The sequence below is a fragment of the Falco peregrinus genome, chromosome 11 (assembly GCF_023634155.1).
Source record: "Falco peregrinus isolate bFalPer1 chromosome 11, bFalPer1.pri, whole genome shotgun sequence".
NCBI lineage: Eukaryota > Metazoa > Chordata > Aves > Falconiformes > Falconidae > Falco > Falco peregrinus.
The window spans coordinates 8,516,455-8,537,757 of record NC_073731.1 but is presented as its reverse complement, the minus strand read 5'-3'; the positions used below and the strand labels follow the sequence as shown (position 1 = coordinate 8,537,757).

The 21,303-nt window shown below is 39.7% G+C and overlaps 1 protein-coding gene across 3 annotated transcripts in view; it reads right to left on the bottom strand.

Moving 5' to 3' along the window:
- MACROD2 (mono-ADP ribosylhydrolase 2) overlaps positions 1–21,303 on the bottom strand; it is an 892,420-nt gene that overhangs the window by 36,730 nt on the left and 834,387 nt on the right. For 2 of the 3 annotated variants that reach the window (XM_055816689.1, XM_055816690.1), the window contains exons 12-16: positions 19,260–19,322; positions 15,793–15,861; positions 6,219–6,296; positions 5,516–5,587; positions 4,789–4,878 (exon numbers count right to left, since the gene is read on the bottom strand). In XM_055816689.1, coding sequence (XP_055672664.1) covers positions 4,789–4,878; positions 5,516–5,587; positions 6,219–6,296; positions 15,793–15,861; positions 19,260–19,322 — 372 coding nt within the window. The remainder of the gene's footprint in view (positions 1–4,788; positions 4,879–5,515; positions 5,588–6,218; positions 6,297–15,792; positions 15,862–19,259; positions 19,323–21,303) is intronic. The other variant, XM_055816691.1, reaches the window with a different exon arrangement.

Sequence of the window (21,303 nt, the reverse complement as noted above, 5' to 3'; positions counted from 1 at the left end):
AAATATCAATACCTGTCAGAAGCAGAGTTTCATGTTTAGGGTCAGACTATTCTGTAGCAGCCCCCAAAATGTCATCTGATCCATTTAATATTGCTTGTAATCAAAGACCAAACACACTGCATCTGATTTGGGATACTTACTCCCTCCTTCTTTGGGCAACTGAATAAAAGAACGTGGAGCCTTTATACTAGATCTTCAGAAGCTGCAACACTCCAAAATACCTTTGTATTCTTTTCTTTCCAAATAAAAAGGAAATATCTTTTTAAAGACCTATAAGGAAGATTTTTAAAATATCTTTTTTTTTTTTCCTCTTTCAAAATGTCTCATCCATCTCCACTTGAAGCTGAACATAAGTTTGGTTAAGAAATAAAAGGTAGTTACAATTGCCATGACTCAAGAATAAAGATTTCAGATTTGTCTGAAAAGATCTTTCTCAAGAAATATTTTGTTTCTCTATAGCCACAATGTCATATCAAACTCATTATTTTGACATTATTTACAACCGTACCAATGCATGTAAAATCCTATAAATGTCTGAGACTGAAGCTATAAAAAATTGAGAGTTCTTTTCCTCCAGGTTTTGGAGTATTTAATTCTCTCCAAGATTATACCAAAAAATTATCTCTTTTGCCAAAGGTACAGTGGATAAAAGACCTGAAAATCCAGCTGTTTAAGTGAAGAATGGACCAAATAATGGCTACAGAATTACACAGCTATTCATGCAACAAAGTCTGTGGAGCAAGGCCAGGCTTAGCTAGAACAGAAATTAGAATTCAAATTTACAGTAAACAGGCACTGACCACAAGACTGGCAAAGGAAATCACTTATATTGCAAATGATTTAAACCACGAAACCTCCCCCAGCCCGTTCCCAAGCCTTCCTTAGCATTGTGTGGTTCATACAGAAAAAAAGATGGTTCATACAATTCCCTAAACATGGCATTCAAACAGGCTAAGGTGCAACTACACAGAAATAGTAATTGTAAGCGCTGTGCCCTGCTCTTAAGCTAAATCCCTGGACACTTTAATATCCTTTTTATAGGCATTAATTATAGCATTTTGCTCCTTGGTTGTGCTTCAGCGACAGTCTGCTTCTGTGTTTCTGGACTTCTCTGATAGAAAATAAGTGCGCCCTTGCCCAGGAAGGATGCTACCCAGCCACTCTGGATTTGTTTCTTGGGTGGAGAAACGTCCCAGGTCAAGCTCGAGTCATGTTCCAAACAGCACAGTAAGACAAAATATTTTAGCCCAAACACAGAAGAGACCCAACAAAGAAATTATGGCTACTTCTGCTCATATTCTAGTGCTCTAACAGAAATTCTGTCCTACAAAGAGTTAAGCAACTTCCAGACACAATCAGTAGGGGAAATCATCATATCTAATGTCTCGACAAAGGGAGATAGAAAGAGGTGGGAAATAAGAAGACAGAGAGGAGAGCAGGCTCAGAGGAGGAAACGGCTACATATTCACACAAATAAACATGAGTTTTATTTTCTTGTGCTGCAAATTGTGTGGTGGAAAAAACTGTTGATTAAAACTAGAACTAAATGGTGAATGCATGGGCATTACAACACGACAGGGCTATTTCCAAGTGAACATATAAAGGGACTGCCAAATGGTCTATTAAAAGCATGTACACTTACCTAGTCAGCAAATAGGTCAGTGATCACCACTTACTCTGCTTTTTAATAAAGGGATTTGAGAATATTCCCTGATCTTATACAAAACACAGATTTTCATTATTCTTTTGTGAACTAGAATGAGCGCACTATAGTAGCTGGAAAAAAATTTAAAAGGCATCTTAGCTTGTCTTTTTTCTTTTGTTGCTCCCTAGTAATATATAACTTCAGGTTACAGTAGGAAGAAAGGGAATAAATTGGCACATGCTATATTTTATTACTGATTTTGGAAAAAGTAACAGCAGGTTTTTATGAAACACACACAGTGCCTTACATTGTTAAATTCTTCAGGGTAATCTGGCTTGTTTCTTACTGCTGGCAATGGGAAACAGTAGTGAGACTGCCAAGACTTTGATTCTTTGTTCCTCTGGGCTCTCAGCACCCCAGAACCTCGAAAGCACCAGGATCCATGACTCCTTGGTAATATACACTATGGCATGACCCTGGAGCTGTGAAGCCAAATGAGCAATACAGAAAGGACCCTACACTCCCTAAAATCCCCCAAAACACATAGATGAGCTGGTAGTAAAACTTGCACAATTAGATCAGAAGCTAACCTATGGTTTGTCGCAAGTTTGTGAAAACTGAGACACATCAAACCCAGCAAGAAACAGTCGTTCTTCCATGGAAAACCAGATCACTGAAAAAAATTCCTAGCACGCTTCAAAGCCACAATCAGTAACTAAGCAGAAACCTAGCTTTAGGTTGGAAAAGGGACTTTGATCTTTGTTGGTCACTTAGTGGCTTCCACAGCTCCAGTGCTGGGGACAGCACAGGTCACAGATGACTCCCATTAATCTAATGGCTCCTGGTGAGAGAGAGAGGAAAGAGGCAGCTATGTGCTACCCTTTGCTCCAGGATGAGCTTGGTAACACAAAAAAATGATGTAGATCAAAAAGACCAGGTAGTTTGCAGTTTAGTAGTTGCTATGTTTGTCTATGCATACAGATTAGTACAGGATAAAACCACTTCACATCAGTGTATTTCTATTTAATGGGATTAGCAGTCTCACGTTTGCTTTTTTCCCCACATGTTCTTAAGACAAAAATATGCCATTTCATTGTATGTCAAATGTACTTTGGATGCTGCTGGAAAAATATTTAACTTAATTAGTTTATGGGCTAGCACTCAAGTTACGTAAAACAACATTACATATTGAATCTCTGTTTTATTCCAGGTAATTTCTTTCCATTAAGAGGAGTCTCTCTTTCGGGAATATATCTTACTTTATCAGCCTGAACTTCAGCTGATTTTCTTCTTTTACCTCTCTTTGTCCAGATCCACCTTGCTTTGTGGAAGACTTTCACAACTCATGTGGCAGAGTATGTGCCCACCAGAACTGGAAGCATCTAGCAAGACGAGCACTGAGGTTGCTCTACGTGTTCTTATACCCATAAGAACAAAACAAAGCGATGGAAAGCCTGAATTTCCTTCTCTTCTCAAAACCCTGAAAAAGCACCCATTTATTTTCCCTGACCCAAACAAAGTATGTTAAGAAGAAGCTAAACAGAATATCTATGCAGTTACCTGAGTGCTGTTACCCTGCATGTAGATTCAACACAAGATTTCCTCTTATCATGGACCTGACCAAAAGCTCACTTAAATCAATGAGAGTCCTTCTATGAACAACAAGCTTTGGATCAGATGAACCCTGCACGGGAGCAATACTTGAGCCCCCAGGTAGGAAGATGTTCCAAAATATTTGGAAAGAACCTTTTATTAATGCAGTACTTGAACCTTTTAAATCAGGGGCTGGAACAGCAACAGTGCCAAAACCAACCCTTTTCTGACATTACTTTCTTTTCCTTAATGTTGTGTATTTTAATGGTAGGTAGGACAGATGGTGAAATATAACATCTCCACTGAGAACTAAATGACAGTCACTAGCTGTAGGGGACACGAAAGTATTAAAGAGAAGGAAATGTACAAATAATGAAAGTACATTTTGTCCAACTTGCTTTTGATGAGGCATAAAATAAGACATAAATAATTTCTATCAGGAGGAAATTAACATAACAACATTGGTATCTGCAGAAGAGTGAATTTGTATTATATAATCTGGATTTGCAACTCAGGTAGTGCAATACCATTTACCTGGATTTGAAGTAAAGATTATATCAATTCTATTTTCACCATCAGTAATAAAGCATAAATGCAACACCATTAACGTGACTGATAATAAAGAGATGTCATCAGTCCCAACTCGGATAAGCAATAAAAAAAATAGACGAGAGAGGAAATGCTGTTTAGCTGTATATGAACAAAGAGATTCTATTAACCTGGGTTTGCAGTGAAGAAAAGTGTCAATATTGCTAACACAGGTTTGCAATTAAATTGGTGTCAATGTGGCTGGGAAAGGGAGTTCATAATTAGGATAACACTGTTAGTATTGACCTGAATTTGGAACTGTAAAATTCATCCCTGTGCTCTACAAATGACCACATAATTATTAACCTGCAGTTACTTTACAATTAGAGAATTACTTACGTAATACACTACTTTTATATAACCATGTGCCTGTTGCAAATGGCGAGCTGAATGTAGTGTTACCAAAAGCATCCAACACTTAAAACTGAATTTCTACATTTCTTTGCAAAAGCATTCCTAAGGATTTAAATACTTTATTCCCAGAAAAAAATACTGCTTCAGTAAGACCCTGTGTTCCTGCTCCAATTATTGGTTTCTTTATTAGAATTACTAGTTTTAGTTAATTGCTATTTAAATCTCTATTAATGACCTCACAAATAATTATCATACCCATTTATTGTAAATACTCTCAATGCTTCTAGGGAACATGGTCAAGGGGGTAATTAAATGGACATAAATTGGTTGTTTAATCAGCCTTATGCACTTTAATGGAGGAAACAACGAGAAAAGTATTTATTTTAAAGTCACTTTAGAACCTGAGTGTGCACTTTTTTGCACTTATTTTCCCATGTAACTCCAAGTCAAATATATCAAAACAACACTCAAGAACAGGCAAAAAAGGACTTTTCTTAGGGGAAAAAAAATAATACTTTTACGTGCTCTTTCCATGTTTTCTCATAATAGAAAAGGAAAACGAGCCGCACAGCATTCTCTGTCTCAATCCCTTTTATAAATAGCCTCACCTTCTTCTTTTCCTCCTCCTTCTTTTTTCTCTGCACCATGAATCAAAGGTATCTCCACTTCTGTTGTGTCTTCTTGGTTCAACAAGGGCTCTGAATAAATTTGATAAAAAGAAGATGAACAGTAAGGCTTTTCAGAACGGACATGAAAGGATAACACACACAAGAGAGCTTGCCATTAAAAACACCGGCACAGGAAAAGGATCCCTTTCCCCAAGGGTGCAGACACAAAAAGTCTCAAGGAAATCCAAGGGGCTGTAATTGAGAGCCTTGATCCTCCAAGATGATGAGCTTTCTGGGATTCAGAACCCCCGCCACACACACACATACACACACACACTACTTAGCTCCAGGCATGGGACTTCTCTGGGACTCCTCACAAGCCCAGAGACCCAGGTCATCAAGTGTTTCACTGGACTGGGGACAGAGCATTCAGTGCTCCAAACGTACAAGGCTGACATGCTTGTAATCAGGAATAAGAAATGCAATGTTCACTTCTTTCACTAATAGTTGTAGTCATTAAAAAGTCAACTTTCATCACTGAGAACCCATAGATGCTCCCCTGCTCAGGGATGAATTAAGAGTGACCATAAGAAGATCCAGCTGCACAGATTTAGCTCAGTAGGCATGGAGAAAGGAAGGGAACATCAACACTACCGATAATATCTGAGCAATAACTAGTGGTTTTGCCTGTTAATCTTGCTCTTTGGTTTCAAGCCACATGCAGTACCTTCTATTTCCATGCAGGAGCTTTGGGAATCTGCCCCACTTTTCATCTCCTCTGGAGAAACATCCTGTTGTCCTGTTAATGTGACAAATTGAAAATGGCATCAGCATGACGGCTGCATGCAGGCAATGGTAAGTTCATCAAAACAGGGCACGGACCTAACATATAACATAGTACTTTTCAGCCAAGTACCACTTTTCTTCTATTAAATGAACAATGCTGGACTTATTTTATATTTGAAAATACCACTTAAACTCTAAGCATTAAGTTTGTTAATGGGGTCAGTCAAAACTGACCCTGCATCCCTTTTGGTTTTTTTTCCTTCTTCTTTTGTATCTCTGCCTTGACAAGCTCTTTCTCATAAGAGCTGTTGCAAAGCATTTGCACTTGACAGTTTAACAGAAGGAACAGAATCACCCCACAGGCTTTTAGAACAACAAAAACAACAACAACAAAGGACAATAATAGCAATGCTATGCACCCGGGATCAATACGGTTAAACCCACATATTTGGACATGCATGCGTTTTCCAGCAACACCAGAGATTACCGCATGACAACCGCTTGGCACATAACCAGTAGCCAACAGCATTTTCTTGAGATGGCAGAGGTCAGGCTGAAACCCACTGGATGCTGAAACTGGAACAACTAAGGTTCCCAACTGATCCATTATCTCTTTCTTCAACAATTTTGATACAAAACTTTACCTTCGGCTTGATCTTGTTCACACCCCATAGGATGTACTGGGTCACTCTCCTGTGCACCTTTGGAGTCTTTCAGGGAGTCTGAGGAAACAGCAAACAAACCAACCAACTAACCAACCCTGCAGCAGTTTTCATGCTGGAAAAGTCAGGTGGTTCCTACATACACAGGTAGCCCTTAGGTGCTAGCTTCATATTTGGCATTCGGATGTGCTACAGATTTTCTATCTGTTTAACCACACTTATATACTACAGAAGTGTACTCGTGGGTTTCAATTACTCAAATTGATTTCAGAACCTGTATATTTACTGAGCAGATTTTTGCCTGCAGTACAAACCTTAAACAAGGAGCCAGCAAGAAAGGATGCATAAGAATAATCGGCAGGGCTACCAAGAATTTTATTTCTAATGAGTGGTACACAGCTATGAGAAACAGCACAAACCACCAACTTTAGCAAATGGTTTCTTATTTATTTAGAACAACACCTTTTATAGCTGGATTTTCACAACTTGACAAACATTAAATCCTATAAATCCCACAGTGCAAATCCTAGCCTCATTTCACTTGATGACAGAACTCCCAAGGTCATTATTGTGGCCAAGACTGCTTTTCCTTTTGAGACAGACCACCAAAACGAACTGCCCAGCAACACGCTCTGAACCAGTGGCAGAGCAAGGTTTACATCAGCCAACAATCACTATGCTATCTGTAGTCTTCATCAACACAGGGCACTATTGTGTGGTGTAGAACAACATTTTCTGACAACAGCCACTCCTTAGTTTTTGTGTGGGGATGGAGAAACGCATCATTCCCCCCCCCCCCCCCCCCCCCCCAGTGAGGAAATCACAGCAACACAGCCACCCGTTTGAGCTCTGCTCATCTGCATAACACACAGCTTTCACTGGATAAAAAGCTCTCTTTGAGCCTCGTTAAAAACCACCGCTGATCTAACTGCACATTTCTGGAAACTACGGGGGTAAAGTAGACTTGAGGTCATCACAACGGTAACAGATAATCAGTATTTGTGTTCCAGAGCGAAACACTTTCTAAAATGCTGCTAGATGGAAAACTTCAGTAACAGTGCCAAAAGATCTATGGTGCATGATAATAAATTATGCTAGGACAGTCTTGTTACGACTCTACTTCTGGAAGTTCCCTTTGTACAATATAGCAGAGCAAATCTTACAATATACCAAAGGATGCCCCTGTAAAACTCTGTTCCTGAAACTTGCCAGGAATAACCTCTGATGGATAAGTGAGAAAGCTGGGTTGTTAACATCTGATCCAAATTTAATAATCTGTAGAAAAGGTATGCAATGGAAGTGTGTGGCTTTAATTAACTGCAAATAATCCCCCAAGGCAAATATTTAATTACCTGCACAGCTTCTTACATCTTTCATGGCATGACAATAAGTTTATAAATCCAAGTTTGAAAGAAGAATATCTCATGGATGTACCATTTACTAAAATTTGCCCTTGCTGCACATTTTTTCATCCTACCGTGGACTTATACTGCTACTCAACGCTACCAGCTGGACCACTGCACTGGCCTTTCATACTAGGATGCCACATCGTGCTATGAGTTACAAGGGATTACCCTATCAGCTTGAACCACAGCAAAAATAAATTAGAATTTCATCAAATTCCAATTTTAACCAAAAAGCGAGTTGAAGGACCTCTTGGTATAAATGGGAATGGCACTAAAAGTCTGTAGGGAATTTTTCAAGCAAACTTTAAACCCATTGAGTTAAATTCTGGCTTTGCTTAAGTTTTTGACAAAGCTCTCAGGATACCAAACAAACCAAGATTTGTACTACCTGTATCCCCATAACCTAAATTAATACAATCTTTTTCTGTATGTTTTAGTTGTACATTTGTGAAAGGAACTTTGGCAGTCCTCTGCCTTAAGTACTGTGCAGCTAGGGCCCAAACAGAGCCCTTCAAACAGCCAGAAGTGATGATAAAGTGTGATATTACCTACTACGGGTGGGAGAGATGCACATGGCTCTGTCCTATCAGACCCTTAGAGCTATCTTATCCTACACCCATTGCACAGACCTTCATACTCCTAGACCCGTGCCTTTAATCTCAGGTGCCACCTTTTCTCCCAGAATGAAGAATGACTCCAATTTCATGCAAAAATCAATCCTCAGCATCAGAGGAACAATTACGCGCTTTGGTCAATAATAACAAATGGAGTTTAAGGAGCCTCATGCTTGGCTGATATATGTGCCCCATCACGCTGCTGTTTGTTGTGGAGCATTGCAAAGCTTATCCTGCAGCGTGGGGAGTTGTTGCTACTCCTAGCGTTTGGCACAGTTGGCAGGCTGGCTCCGCAGCTGCGGTGAGTGTCAGTGGTAGGCACCACGGCTAGAGAGCACCCATGCTATTTGGCACATCTTCACACATTCTCATAGCTGGCTCTGCACAGCTTCTTCTCACAAGATCATGATTTTTTGTTAAGCTTTCATTTTTAGCATAAACAGTTTTCTAATTGTTCCAGGGTTCAAGAAAGCAATTTAATTGCACAGGATTCCAAATTATCCCAGGAAATATACAATGATAATTTTGCATGAGTTATTTTTTGCAAAACATGTTTCTGAAAAGAGCAGAACGTGGACAGGAGTTACTGCCTAGCTGCAACAGTCTGCCACTCTTATTTCAGTAGCAGAAATAAGTCTTTGCATTAGTATGCAGATTGTGAGTTTCAAAACCTTTAAGGTCAGGACCATGTCAAAGATTTCTTCTTTTCAGATGCAAATATTCGATCACACATTCAAGCCAAAAACTCCAAAGACGGATTTACTTTTAGGATTAACAAGAATAAAATAAAGCGAAGGAATACAATTTATGAAGAAAATCTGAGACAAGTAAGAGTAAAAGTGTAAGACCAAACGTACCAGTCAATAAAAGCTGTTTCCCAACTGGATGCGAGGCAAGAGTGCCACCCCCATTTCAGCTGGCAAGCAGTGGTGGGAATCCCCCAGATGCTGATGATATACTACTTTCTGTGTGCAAGTTTTCAGTAGGGTAGTGGTATTCCTCGGGCTCAGCTGGTCCTCTGTGCTCAGCAAGCACTTTAGAGCCTTATCCAACTGGGCAAAGCCAGTATCATAGTCCTAAACAATTCCAGGGTCTACAGAAGCTCTGGCCATCCCTAAAGCCTTTGTCTGATTGGTCTGATTGATCAGGGAACAAACTCTGGAACAAACTCTGATTTTTTTAAATGGCATAAAGCAGTGTTAGCCTTCTAACACAGCTACTTATCCATTAAGCCATAGCAGGGAATCCAAGTCAGGATACTATTTTGCAGCACAGCATGCTTAGTTTTTGGTAACACAAGCTGAGCACTATTTACCTTGGGTAACCATGACTTAGGACTGTAAGGGTTAACATTCCTCCAGGCAGGACTGAAAATAATCAGTGTTTCTGATATTACACTGGAGCAGTTCCTAATGTCATCATTGATCACATATGAATGAACCCACCATGACTTCTGATGACAAAAATGAACCAAAGATAGAGCACTTTATCTACTTCACATCAAGCACTGAAGTGCTCCTTCAAGTCTGAGCATTGCTTAATTCCTTCAAACCTGCTTTTACTTGGTGGCTGCAGTGGCAGTGTCCACATCAGGAGTGCCTGGCTTTGCACCTCTCCGTTGTACTGAAACAACGGCCTCATGGGGCTGCATGGCTGAGTGCACCTGGGAATTAGCCCCAACCTTTAATAACCCATGGACTTTAATAAGCTGGATCAGAACACTCCCCACGTATATTCACTGTTCCACTATATCAACTGTATGTTGAATTCAGCTCCAAGAAAACCATGTAGCTTGCAATAAACTATCAATCCTACTCTTCCTGCCAATAATCAGACACTATTTTGTCTAAATACTGCATACACTCCCATGCTTTTCCATGCCATTCATATTTTTTTGACTGTATAAAGCAACGTTGCTCAAATAAAATTTTGCAAATGCTAAGGAAGAGGAGAAATGGAAATATCTGAATGTTAAGTGGTTTTAATGATCTCCTAAAATTCACTTCCCCAGCTACTCTCTGTATGGCTTATTTACTGAGTCCTTTCTAATATGGAACACACCTGGGTCCTGCACACAGCATAGATAAATCACCATGGTTTAGGGAGCTGTAAGAAGATTAAAGAGGAAAAAAGCTGGTCATTATGAAAGAAACAGGTTCAGTGCATTTTATTTTTTAACCATGATACTGTGAGAAATGACTGGAATATTTCCAGAGTGAAAGAAATCAAGCAGGCATCTAAAAATACAGGTAATGGTGTGCACGGAGGCTGCCACATGATTAGGGTATTCTTTTGCCTCATAAACTGAGGAAAATGTGTTAAAATGAAGTATTATAAAATAGTGATTTATGAGAAGTTAGGGAGATATTCTTGAGCTTTGACTTTAAAATGTTGTTTTTATATCCACCAAGATTTCATTTTAATCTATCTTTATGACAGATTAGATTTATTGGAGCCCAAGTATATACGACTTGGTAAAGCAGACCTTTTTAGGTGCAACAACCTGTAAAGGTATTTTTGCAAGTGTTCGGGTAATAGACCAGGCGGTTCATCTCTGCAGGTGGGGTTCACTGAGTAATGCTCCCACCCGCTCACGCTTCGAGCTGACAGAAGAGCATCTTCTCTAACTTCATCTTGTGTCCACAAGAGAAATTTCAGGCGCAGTTGGTATGATAACCATGGGCATCCTGCTGCTGCCATAAGGGGCAGGGCATGTTGTACAGGGCTGTGGGAAAGGAAAAAGCTGAGAAAAACCTGACTGCCTCAGTTAGACCCTTCCCAGGAGAAGATGCCACACAGCTGAAGGTAAGTGTTGAGGTGGGGAGACAGAAGCAGTAGGCACTCGCATCAGACTGACAGGAGTGCAGCTGGATGGCTCCAGGTCAGCTAATACTTAAAAATAAGTAGGATCTAAATAAACCAGCTAAGTAGATTAGCGTTAGCTGTTGCGGCTGCCTGTACTGGCGAAGGGTAGAGCAGAAATACCTCAAGTAGTTTATGGGCTGGCCCCCATCTGGATGTGCAATGCTACAGACAGTTCAGATTAAAAGGAAAAGTGAATAACCTGCATTACGTACAGCTCCAAGCGACCATTACGGAGGGTGTAAGGAGAACAGGCGCTTGGCTGGATACTGATGGTTATGTACCTGGTTTAAAGAAAACTCAAACCACACCATGCAGCAAGCGTTAGCCAATTTGCTTTCATAGAAATAAATCCTTCTAACCAAAGGAGAGAAAAATGTTATCACTGTAGCTGGCATGCAGAGCCACAGCTACGGTTGGGGGTGTCGAAACTCTTCCACTAAAAGGTTCTTTTTCAGTTACCTATAATTGAAATTTTTCAGGCTGAAATTTTCCAGGTCTAATCATAGCCCAAGGGTGAAGTAAAAACATTTCATTGGTAGCTGCTGAGCGCTCAGCACTTCTGAAAATCAGGTTATTCATTTAGATGTCTTAATATATACTTAAGAGCTGATTTTAAACACCTCTTTCTGAACATATTGGCCTTTCAGTCAATCTTTTTCACCCACTTATCAGTGTCTAATTTGTGTCGATTTGCACAGCTCCCCTGCATTTGAAATGCTCTATCTTTCAGTTTATCCCTTTCTCAACCATTGATGTCTTTAGGACATCAAGATTTTTCCACGGTGAGAACTACAGCTGGCCAGAAAGGAATTTTATATCCATTATGGTTTACAGGCAGGATACTTAACAGGCTTCTGGGTTGCATAAAGCGAACTTTTAGGGTTAACCCCTAGCCAAGGCATGTACCTAATTCTGTTTCTGACAACACAAGCCCTCCAGCTGACTGAATCTGACTCCATTTCAAAGAATGTAGAAAAATAGTGACTTGCTTTAAATGGCACTCCCACAGGAGCACAGACTTTGGTGAACACCTGGAAATAATTAATCGCTACTTTATTTTTACAATTAATTAGCATATGATTTAATTTAGTTGACCTTCAAATGAAAATTCAGTTCTTATTAAGTGCTAATGAATTAAAATCAGCATATTGTGCACAGCAACTTTGCCATGATTGCATAGTGGGGAGTTCATTCTTCACCTGTACTAAATCCAGTTCCTTTTTTAATTTTCCTGCTAGAAAGCCCTATCATTAAATCAGGTTAAATAGTAATTGGTAGGACAGGTGACTGAGATGAAGGTGCAGAACATTCTATCTCTCTCTCACACACATGAACATGCACACACACATACTTTTTTTAAAAAAAAAACACATTCACAGGTTCAAACCAATCCACAGCTCTATACGATGTGGTCCATTTAAAAGGAGGCTGTAGTCCCAGCACCATCTTGTATGGACAGACAGGCACACTAGACTGAGTGCAGCCTGTCTGATAGGTGTTTTATCTACTGCATAAACTTTAATCGCTTTGTTCTGCCCTTACACTTCATAAAGAGAAGCATCTCTAACTTGAGATATGCTATGTATAAAGGATCTACTTCCATATGCACAGTAATGAAGCACTATGAAGGTGCTGCCTAGAGACGTCAGTTCTCCCCCCAACAGCTAATAGTTATGTGTGCAAGTTTTCAAGGGTAAAATTGCAACATTTCTTTGCAGTATTTCCAGACAGTAGAAACAGAAACTTGGCACAGACCGGAATAAGAGGATACCTCCACAGCATAACATCAAACATCTTGATATTCTTGGAATATGACTGGTCTGCTTTTTTTTTTTTTGCTTCCCCCCACCCGCCCACCCCCCACCCCCACCTTGAGGACAGACAGAGCACTTAAAAAATTCAGTCTGCTCAAAGGCCATATGCAGACTGAGCCCATGTGGACCTTTTTTTTTTTTTTTTTTTTTCTGGACAGTGTTTCTTCTGTTTGGAATAACAGAGGAGATATACTTGCACATTAATATGAGATTTGTAATCTCAGAGCAGGTTTTCATTTTCACCGGAGTGCCTAAAAACATGATTCTTGCACTGTTCCATGCACTTACCATGAAACATCCCCTTTACATTCCCATCCTTCCCCCCTTCTCCTTTAAAAAAACCCTGATAAATACGGCTCAGGTAAGACAAAAAATACTAGAACCTGATGGCAGCAGAGACCCATGTGCCCTGTTTTTAATATCACCACATTTTAGAGCTACAAATAACTATTTTGATGTGTCTGCTATATTCTAATTCAGAAACATGAAGAAAAATAAGCAGAAAAACTACTAGCCAAAAATAATTGGAGTCAAAATACTTGTTTTGGTGCACTCACCAGAACTGACATTTGAAAGATGCTATACTTGCATAGCAGGCTTAGAAACCTCCCATTCTGAGTGGTTGAAACTACGAATTTTGGGAATATGTAGCCTACACTTATTTGCCGTAAATCTCCTTTCACAGTAGTTAGGTAGAAGGACTGGAAAAACATAATTTCTTTAAATGCTTTACATCCAGTTCATTTAGTTGAAGATAAACTACTGAAATGAGTATGTTCCAGAACCTGGCAGGTTTTAGCTGTGTTAACTCAGTGGGCAAACAATTTGAAGGCTGAAATTTATTTCGGTACCAGCAGGTGTTTTCAGAAATGCCGGGATTTTGTAAAAGTGCCATTTCCCAAGAAGTAGCAAGCTTTTGTAACACCAGCGTTCATTTTAAAACAACTCAAAAGCTAAAATCTGAGAAGTTGAAAATATAGTAATGGAAATAAGGATTAAAACCATGGTCTGATGGATGCGGTGGCATCATCATTCAGAACTCTTGGTTACATTTAAAAAACCAAGCAAGCAAATCCCAAAACATCTTACTTTCCTCACCATTCCTTTTTTCTGGTTAGACAACTTTACAAACAAAATATATGGAGTACAGTCTATCTCGCTTCTTCCTCCCTACCAGATGCTTTCCATCTTGCTTTTAAGGAGAGGTGGGACATCAAAGAGAAACTGCCCTTTGGATTTCTCAGGCACCGCTTTTCCTGTCAACCCCTCAAGGGAAGAGGGGAAAACACTATAATTTTAGCATATTATAGAAAAAGTGAGACCCATAGCACCATGATGGCTACTTTCCTGAGAGAAGACAACTACTACATTCAGTCAAAAATCTGGAGTGGTTACACATTGAGATGGTCACTGAAAAGCACAGCAGAAAACACTGGCTTCGTAGTCAGGAGCAAGCACTCAAAGCAATACCAAAGTGTTGGGATCTTCAGTAAGACTGCAGATAGAGAAAAAAAAAAAAAAATCCCAAAGCCTCACCATGACCCTCACATTACAAAACATAAAAAACATATCTGATGGGGATCTTATAGATACAAGGATACATAAACAGGCCAAGTGTCAGCAAAAAAAGAGAAATGACTGACAAGCAATCACCAGCTACGCTGGGGCTGAATCTACCACTATTTCTGTCTTCCACTAGCCTTGCCACGACTATAATCTGTGAAGATATCAAAAGCAAAAGCCAGCAAAGGTTTGTGATTTTTTTCTCCCTACAGGATCAATCATTCAGTTAAGAGAGCACTTAAATCAACCTGCACAAGGCTTTGAACTCCTAATCAGGTAAGTATGTGGGCTCTCTAGCATGTGTCTTTGGAACAAAAGGGCAAGATCTCACACCCCGTCACACTTATCTAGAAAAATGAGAGGAGAGTCAAGCAGCGATGCTGAATTAAACATTAAATCTTTTAAAATAAATAAGTTAATGGATGTTACTAATTATGTTATCTCAGTAAAATGCATTAAAATTTTCTATTAGTCTTTCTTGAAGGCTGTACTGACGGATTGTATTTATTATAGATAGCATAACTCCTGTTTTGAATTACCAGTAGCAAACATTTTATAAATCACCCAGGGTTCTGCCTGACGTACCCCCACAAAAATGCCAGAAACTGTAGACCAGCACAAGCAATTAATAGCGTGATATCATAAGAGTATCAAAACCAGTATGTCTGTGCGCTGGTTCCTATCTGTAAGCCAACAACTCCACAGGAAAAATCTCAGCTTGAAACATTTAAATTAGATCATCTCTCTTTCTTGTTTCCTAAACTCCCTGTCATTTGGCCCCGCGACACTGTTAAATATTTATCACAAACTAAATGATCTGAGTGCCCAGCACAGTCTGCACAAGATAAACATTACTTTCTCCCTCTCAATTATGACTTCATCTCCTCCTGTCTCCTCTTGATGTGTTTACAGCTATTGTGTTTTTCTTTTCCCCATCAGGAGAGCACCAAATAGGGAGCTAATATTGCCGAGATAGATGCACATGCTTAACTTTATGCCCGTGAGTCGCCCCAGCAAGCCCAAGCTTTGGGCTTAATTGTGATATGTCACGTATGATATTTTAGTATTACCTCTATAGCAAGGGGATTTAGGAATACATGGCATCTCTCCTACCAGCATAACAGCTGGTGCCAGGTACTTCATTACAAAGACTTCCATAAATGAAAATCCAAGCATTTACCTATTTCTGTATTGTTTAACTGTGATTTTGGCAATTTCCAGACAAAGGAAACCAAGGCTTTGCAAAATGTCCTCTTGGGACTGGATATTTTGAAACACAATTTGCAATCGGTACCTTTATCCTCACTCAGTTCTGTTTCTTCTGATGATGACAGGGTGGCTACAGCTGAAGCTTTCGTCTCATCTGTAAGAGCCACAGAAATGAAAGAGAAGTTATTCATTAGATAGCAAACTCACGAACCACTTTACTGAAAAAAGTGTTATGCCTTCTTGAGGCAAGATACTAGACCTGAATTTGATTTGCTTGGCTTCCATCTCTTCACACTGCATTCACCGGCCATCACGGGTCTGATTGTCTTCCCTAAGCCAGGGCTAAACTTACATTACAATACTGCCAGATCAAGTCTATATTTCAATTTCTCATAGTACAGACTGAGGAACAGCTATCGGTTCCATGGGTAGGCTGGTGTCGCTATTTGCTTTGAGATTCCTTTTTTCATTTAATCCAGATATTTTGAGAAAAAACAATTAAGCCATTCTTAACTTTAATGTGTCCATGAATCCCATTGGAATCAAAAGATGCAAATGCTTTCCTGAAAATAGAAGCTTTCATAAATCAAGCCTGAAATTTAGCAAGTCCCTGAAAAATCTGTAGCTTGGAGTTTTTTAATGGTAGAGCATGCGTATAGAACTACTGCAGTTAATAGATAAAACTAGTGCCTGAAATTAATAAATTTTTTAACTTTCACTGTTGTCTTATCTTGGCAATTTTTATAGTTCTAAAACCTTCATAAGCCTTTGTGTTCATTTCTAGCCTTTCATTTATTGCAAAAGACTTGCCTCTGATGATTCTGACAAATTTTTTTTCCTAATATAGTCTCCGAGTATTTATAACTACCTTGAAACAAGAGCTCTGAAGCACCTGCCATTTTGTTTTTCCATGTGTTAACTGATGGTTCATTGTTCACTGATGATAGATTGGAAACCAGACTTTTAAAAAAAACCACACAGTAATAGCTGAAAAATTTCAGGCCAGTCTTTGCACACTATAACTGGCTTTTTCACTACTGTATAATAGGAATATATGAATCTGTAAGTAATGGAGTGGGTAAGAATACAGGGTCTTATTTCTTCTCCTACATTTTCTTTCACAATATCAAAGTATATTATTTGTGATTTATCACGCTCAGATGAAGGTTATGCCTTTTGGTTTACAAAATACAAATAAGAACTTTTAACATTTCATGGGATTGCTCCTTACGGTGATCATTCATAGCGATTAGAAACGTTTTAGGCTTACAACTGTGTATCTTAGAAAATCAGGTCATTTCCTACTGCCAAGAAAGGGCACAGAAGCAGCAATCTAAAAGTTCCTGATGATGTTTTGTCTCCACAACAAGTAGAGTGGAAAGCAGCAGCAACTCATTAGCTGAACTTAACTAACCGAGGTAATTGTACACCTCTCTGTTCTTGCCACTATGCAAACCAGTAGGGAAAAATGTTAAGCCAAATAATTTTTTCCTGTAACACTGTGTGCCTGTGACCGAGGAGGTGATTCATGGACTATGCATAGGCACGATGCTATCTTTAGGCATGCACCTAAAATGCATTCCTAAAATATGACATGCTCTGGATCTGGGACCTAAAATGTCTGGATCTTTTCCTTGACGCTCTTCATGATAGTAACAAAACATGACTACCAATATGAGATAGCGAAAGAATGTACATCACAGCTCTGATAAACCAGCTCTGACAGCTCATAACATAACAAGTCGTAATGATGGTTTTGGGAAAAACACAATGCATTTAAGACACCTCCAGTAGCAAAGTAATAATTTAGAGAGGTACACAGTCCTTAATTCTCATGGGAAAAATGAAATGCGTATCATTCAATTGAACTGTTTTACGAATGAAAACACCGGGGAAATACGCACCCCATCAGAGCAAACACAGCTGAGAAGCACCACGGGCTGCATTTGGCATTTGTATGCAGCTGTATCACCGGGTTTAACACCGGAGCTAGGAGCTCCTAGGTGAGTTAGCAGCCAAGCAGTACTTAGTGCAGTTAAAAGTTCAGCATCGCTGGGTCAAAGATATGCCCCTGCTTAGTCAGAGATTCAAAACAGTCTAGATTCAGACAGAGCAACTCATTCATCCCTTCTCCCTCGTCCCCTTTGCCTGTTTAAAATACGACCAGAGTAAAAGTGAAAAACCCAGGAAGGGAAACATGGTTGTTCTCCAGCACTTACAAAATACCACTGCATGCTTATCTTGGGGATGATAAAGGGCCTAGGTCCAATGTTTGCTGAGGTCCATGGGAATCTTTTTTTTATTCTGTAACACCGTGTGCCTATGGCTTCACCTCCCACAGCTTGCCCCATATGAGGACATAAAGAAGAGGTGATAAAGAGGACATGAAACCTAGAAGGACTTCAAGCACTTGCAGACAGCATCAGCTGTTAACACATAGTTGCAGAAGACCGACCTGTGGAGTGCGGGGAGAAATGCTGCACTTCCACACACACAGTGCGCCATGCACAGGACAAAAAGAAGGACCCTCATCAAATTAACTCCTCATCTGGAAACGGCCACAATGCAGTAAGCAAAACAGATAAGTAAAAATTCCAGGCCTTCTAAATTTCTTTTCTACATTTACGGCTGGTCGTCTTCAGCTCAATCTTCCACGTATTGAAAACATTCTTCAATTCTGAATTTTAAAAAACAAAAAGCTTCTGAAGAAAACCATTTCATAGTCTCTGGATTAAGTATGTGTAGGCAATACTGTGCGCTGCAGTGAGAAAAACCCCAAGCAAACAAGCATGGTGCTAACATGTAATACTACGCTAAAACAAATCCTTAAGAAATGAGGAGATTTACAGACATTTTGATTGTCAGTTCAGCTGTTTTGATAACTGATTAATTCTTGTTGTCTTTTGCATTGAACAGAGTTGGGTAGGATGAAAAGCACAACCATAAACAGAAGAAAACAATAGAAACTATTGTGAACAGAGTGACATTGTATTTTAAAATACTGACCTCACTATCATTTCTAAGCAAGCCGTCTGCAAAACCCGCTGCTCGTGACCTCTGACATTCATTCACAGTATATGCAATATCATTCTGTAAGGATTTAAATCTTCATAACCCCTGAGACTTTTGTAGACAATTTGTTAAAACTTTAAAATATCCTTTAAAATCTTCAGAAGTACAGTTTTCATCAAAAGAAGCTTTTTTCCTCCTTCTCCAAATTTCCTTTTCCACCATTTCTGGTCTATGCAGAGGGCTACTCCCTTGCAGACAGAGGGAAAAATTATTTCTTTCTATTTACAGGCTCAGCTAGAGGCAGTCCACCTTAAAGGGAGAATGTAGAGCTGGTAAGCTAAAGAAGGAGGTTTGCATTCCTGCATTGCAACCCATTCATTCATAATGAATGGAGTTTCGGTCTGTAATGGAAGAATTGCTCAAGGCCTGAGCTAATCTGGTGAAAATGTACAAACATTCTCCTTCAATAGCATTGACTAAGGTTATTGTTCACTAAGGTGGATAAACCTTAGAAAGCCCTTTAAGGAACTCTGCACAAACCTGCTTCTTGGCTCTGGGCCTCCGTTTCTTCGGTCTTTTGCTTCTCCTCTGTGCCATTACCACCTATCGAGGAAAACACATAAAAATCATTTATGATATATCTTTTTATTGGTAACAGCAGCAGCAATATTAATTGTAACCAGTTCAGCACAAATTGCTAATTTACAGTAAGGTGCTGTGATAAAAGAGGAGATACAAAGGTAAACTGAAAAAACGTGCAAACATAACCAGTTACATTTAAAACAGTCGCATTTTCACATCTCAAACTGAGGAAGGGGGGTTAGATTAAAGATTTTATCTCAACAAGCACACTGGAAATATGTGTATAGCAAATAAAGGTATGTCTCCCTAAACACTGTCTGCAATAGATGAAATCATTGCTTGATCTTAGCCTATGTATTTTGTAAAGATTTTTTCCTGGAATTATTTTCCTCCAGTAACATTCCCACGAGATCCTTGAAGTGGCTGTTTCCAACCTGCAGAATCCACTTTAATGCCTATGGAAGGTAAGAATAGGAGGGGGAGAATCACCTCAATTTTACTTTAAAGCAAAAGGCACACCACCACTTAGCATTAAGTACAAAAATGCATCACGTGACTGCAAAGAAGAGAAAAAAATAAAGCAAAGCAAGATTGCTAGGACTGAATGCATTTTCCCCCTTTTTACATTCACATTCATTCCCAATTTTCTCCACTACTTTGCATTTGCATTCATTATCCATTTTCTTCCCTCCAGCTCCCTTTTGGAAGGCAGGTACCAAACACCAAATTACCACCGAGAGAAGTAACACCCTGGGGAACGTCTATGGACATGAGATCAAGCTCTCTTAAACTTTGCTTGGCCCGATTAGAAATATATCGGGAATTCTGTATTTTTGACGATGGAGAGGGCTCTTTTAGCTTCACAGTAATATTAGAGGCTGCAGTGCAGCATGCTGGATCAGATGCCATGGCTGCACTCCCTCTTTTCCAGCATGGCGAGATAGACGGCGAGAACAACCGAGTACCAGCCTTAATGAAGCACTTGAAAAACTGACTGCTGAGCATATATACTGGGAGAAAGGAAATTCATTCCCAGGCCTGTAAATGGCTGGATAATGATACACATGTTTTTTGCTGTGATCTTTTCTGGCTCCTAGGTTTTTCTGATTACAGCTTCTCTAAAGCAACACGGTTCAAGTTCCTCGCGCCTCCACCTTGCCTTTGCTTAACACACGGGGACTGTTGAAGAGAACAGCAGTAGCCCAAATGTAATTAGGTGGATGGAAGAAACCCAGAGAAAGCTCGTGTTTTTCAGAGGAAAATGTACATCTGGTGGCATGCTGCATTCAGCTAATATTTAAAGCCTGAGGTATGATGCTCTCCCTCTTTCCAGCAGGCAATACATCCTGGCATCCAGCAGATGGGACTAGTGGAGAAGTATTTCCAGGCTGACCCTGAGCAGAGCTGCTCTCAGGAGAGGAGATGGAGCAGGACTTTGCCACCCCACCTGAGAGGGGAGAGGTGGGCAGGCAGCAGCTGATGGCCATCGCTGGGGACTCAGGCCTTCTGCGTGCTTGGTAATTCTTTGTACTGCTTTTAACCAGCCTTAATGGATGACTAGCCATAGTGATTTCTTAGCACATTAGGGAGCTTTAACCTGTAAAAAATTGCATTACATGGATGACCAAAATGGCTTGATAAAACCAGCTGGGTTTTTTCTTCCTCCGCTCAAAATCAAAATGTATTATATTCAAAATCAGCGTTCTGCCTGTCCACACACAATAGGAAGACTGCATGTAAAATAGAAAGTTAGGTGTACTAGAAGATACACTTTTCTCTCCCCCTTCCCTTTTCTTTTAAAACATGGGCTTGGGACTTCGCAAGCTTTGCAGCAAGCAATTAATAAATAAGGAAAAAAAATCCTTTGCATCAGCAGGATGTTTTTCAAAAGGATAATGTCACCTAGCTCAGGACCTGTGAAAAGGGACAGTACGTTCAAGGCAATCCTATAACACAACAGTGCGTGACACTTGAAAAATCTTTACCATTAGGTCAGTTCCAA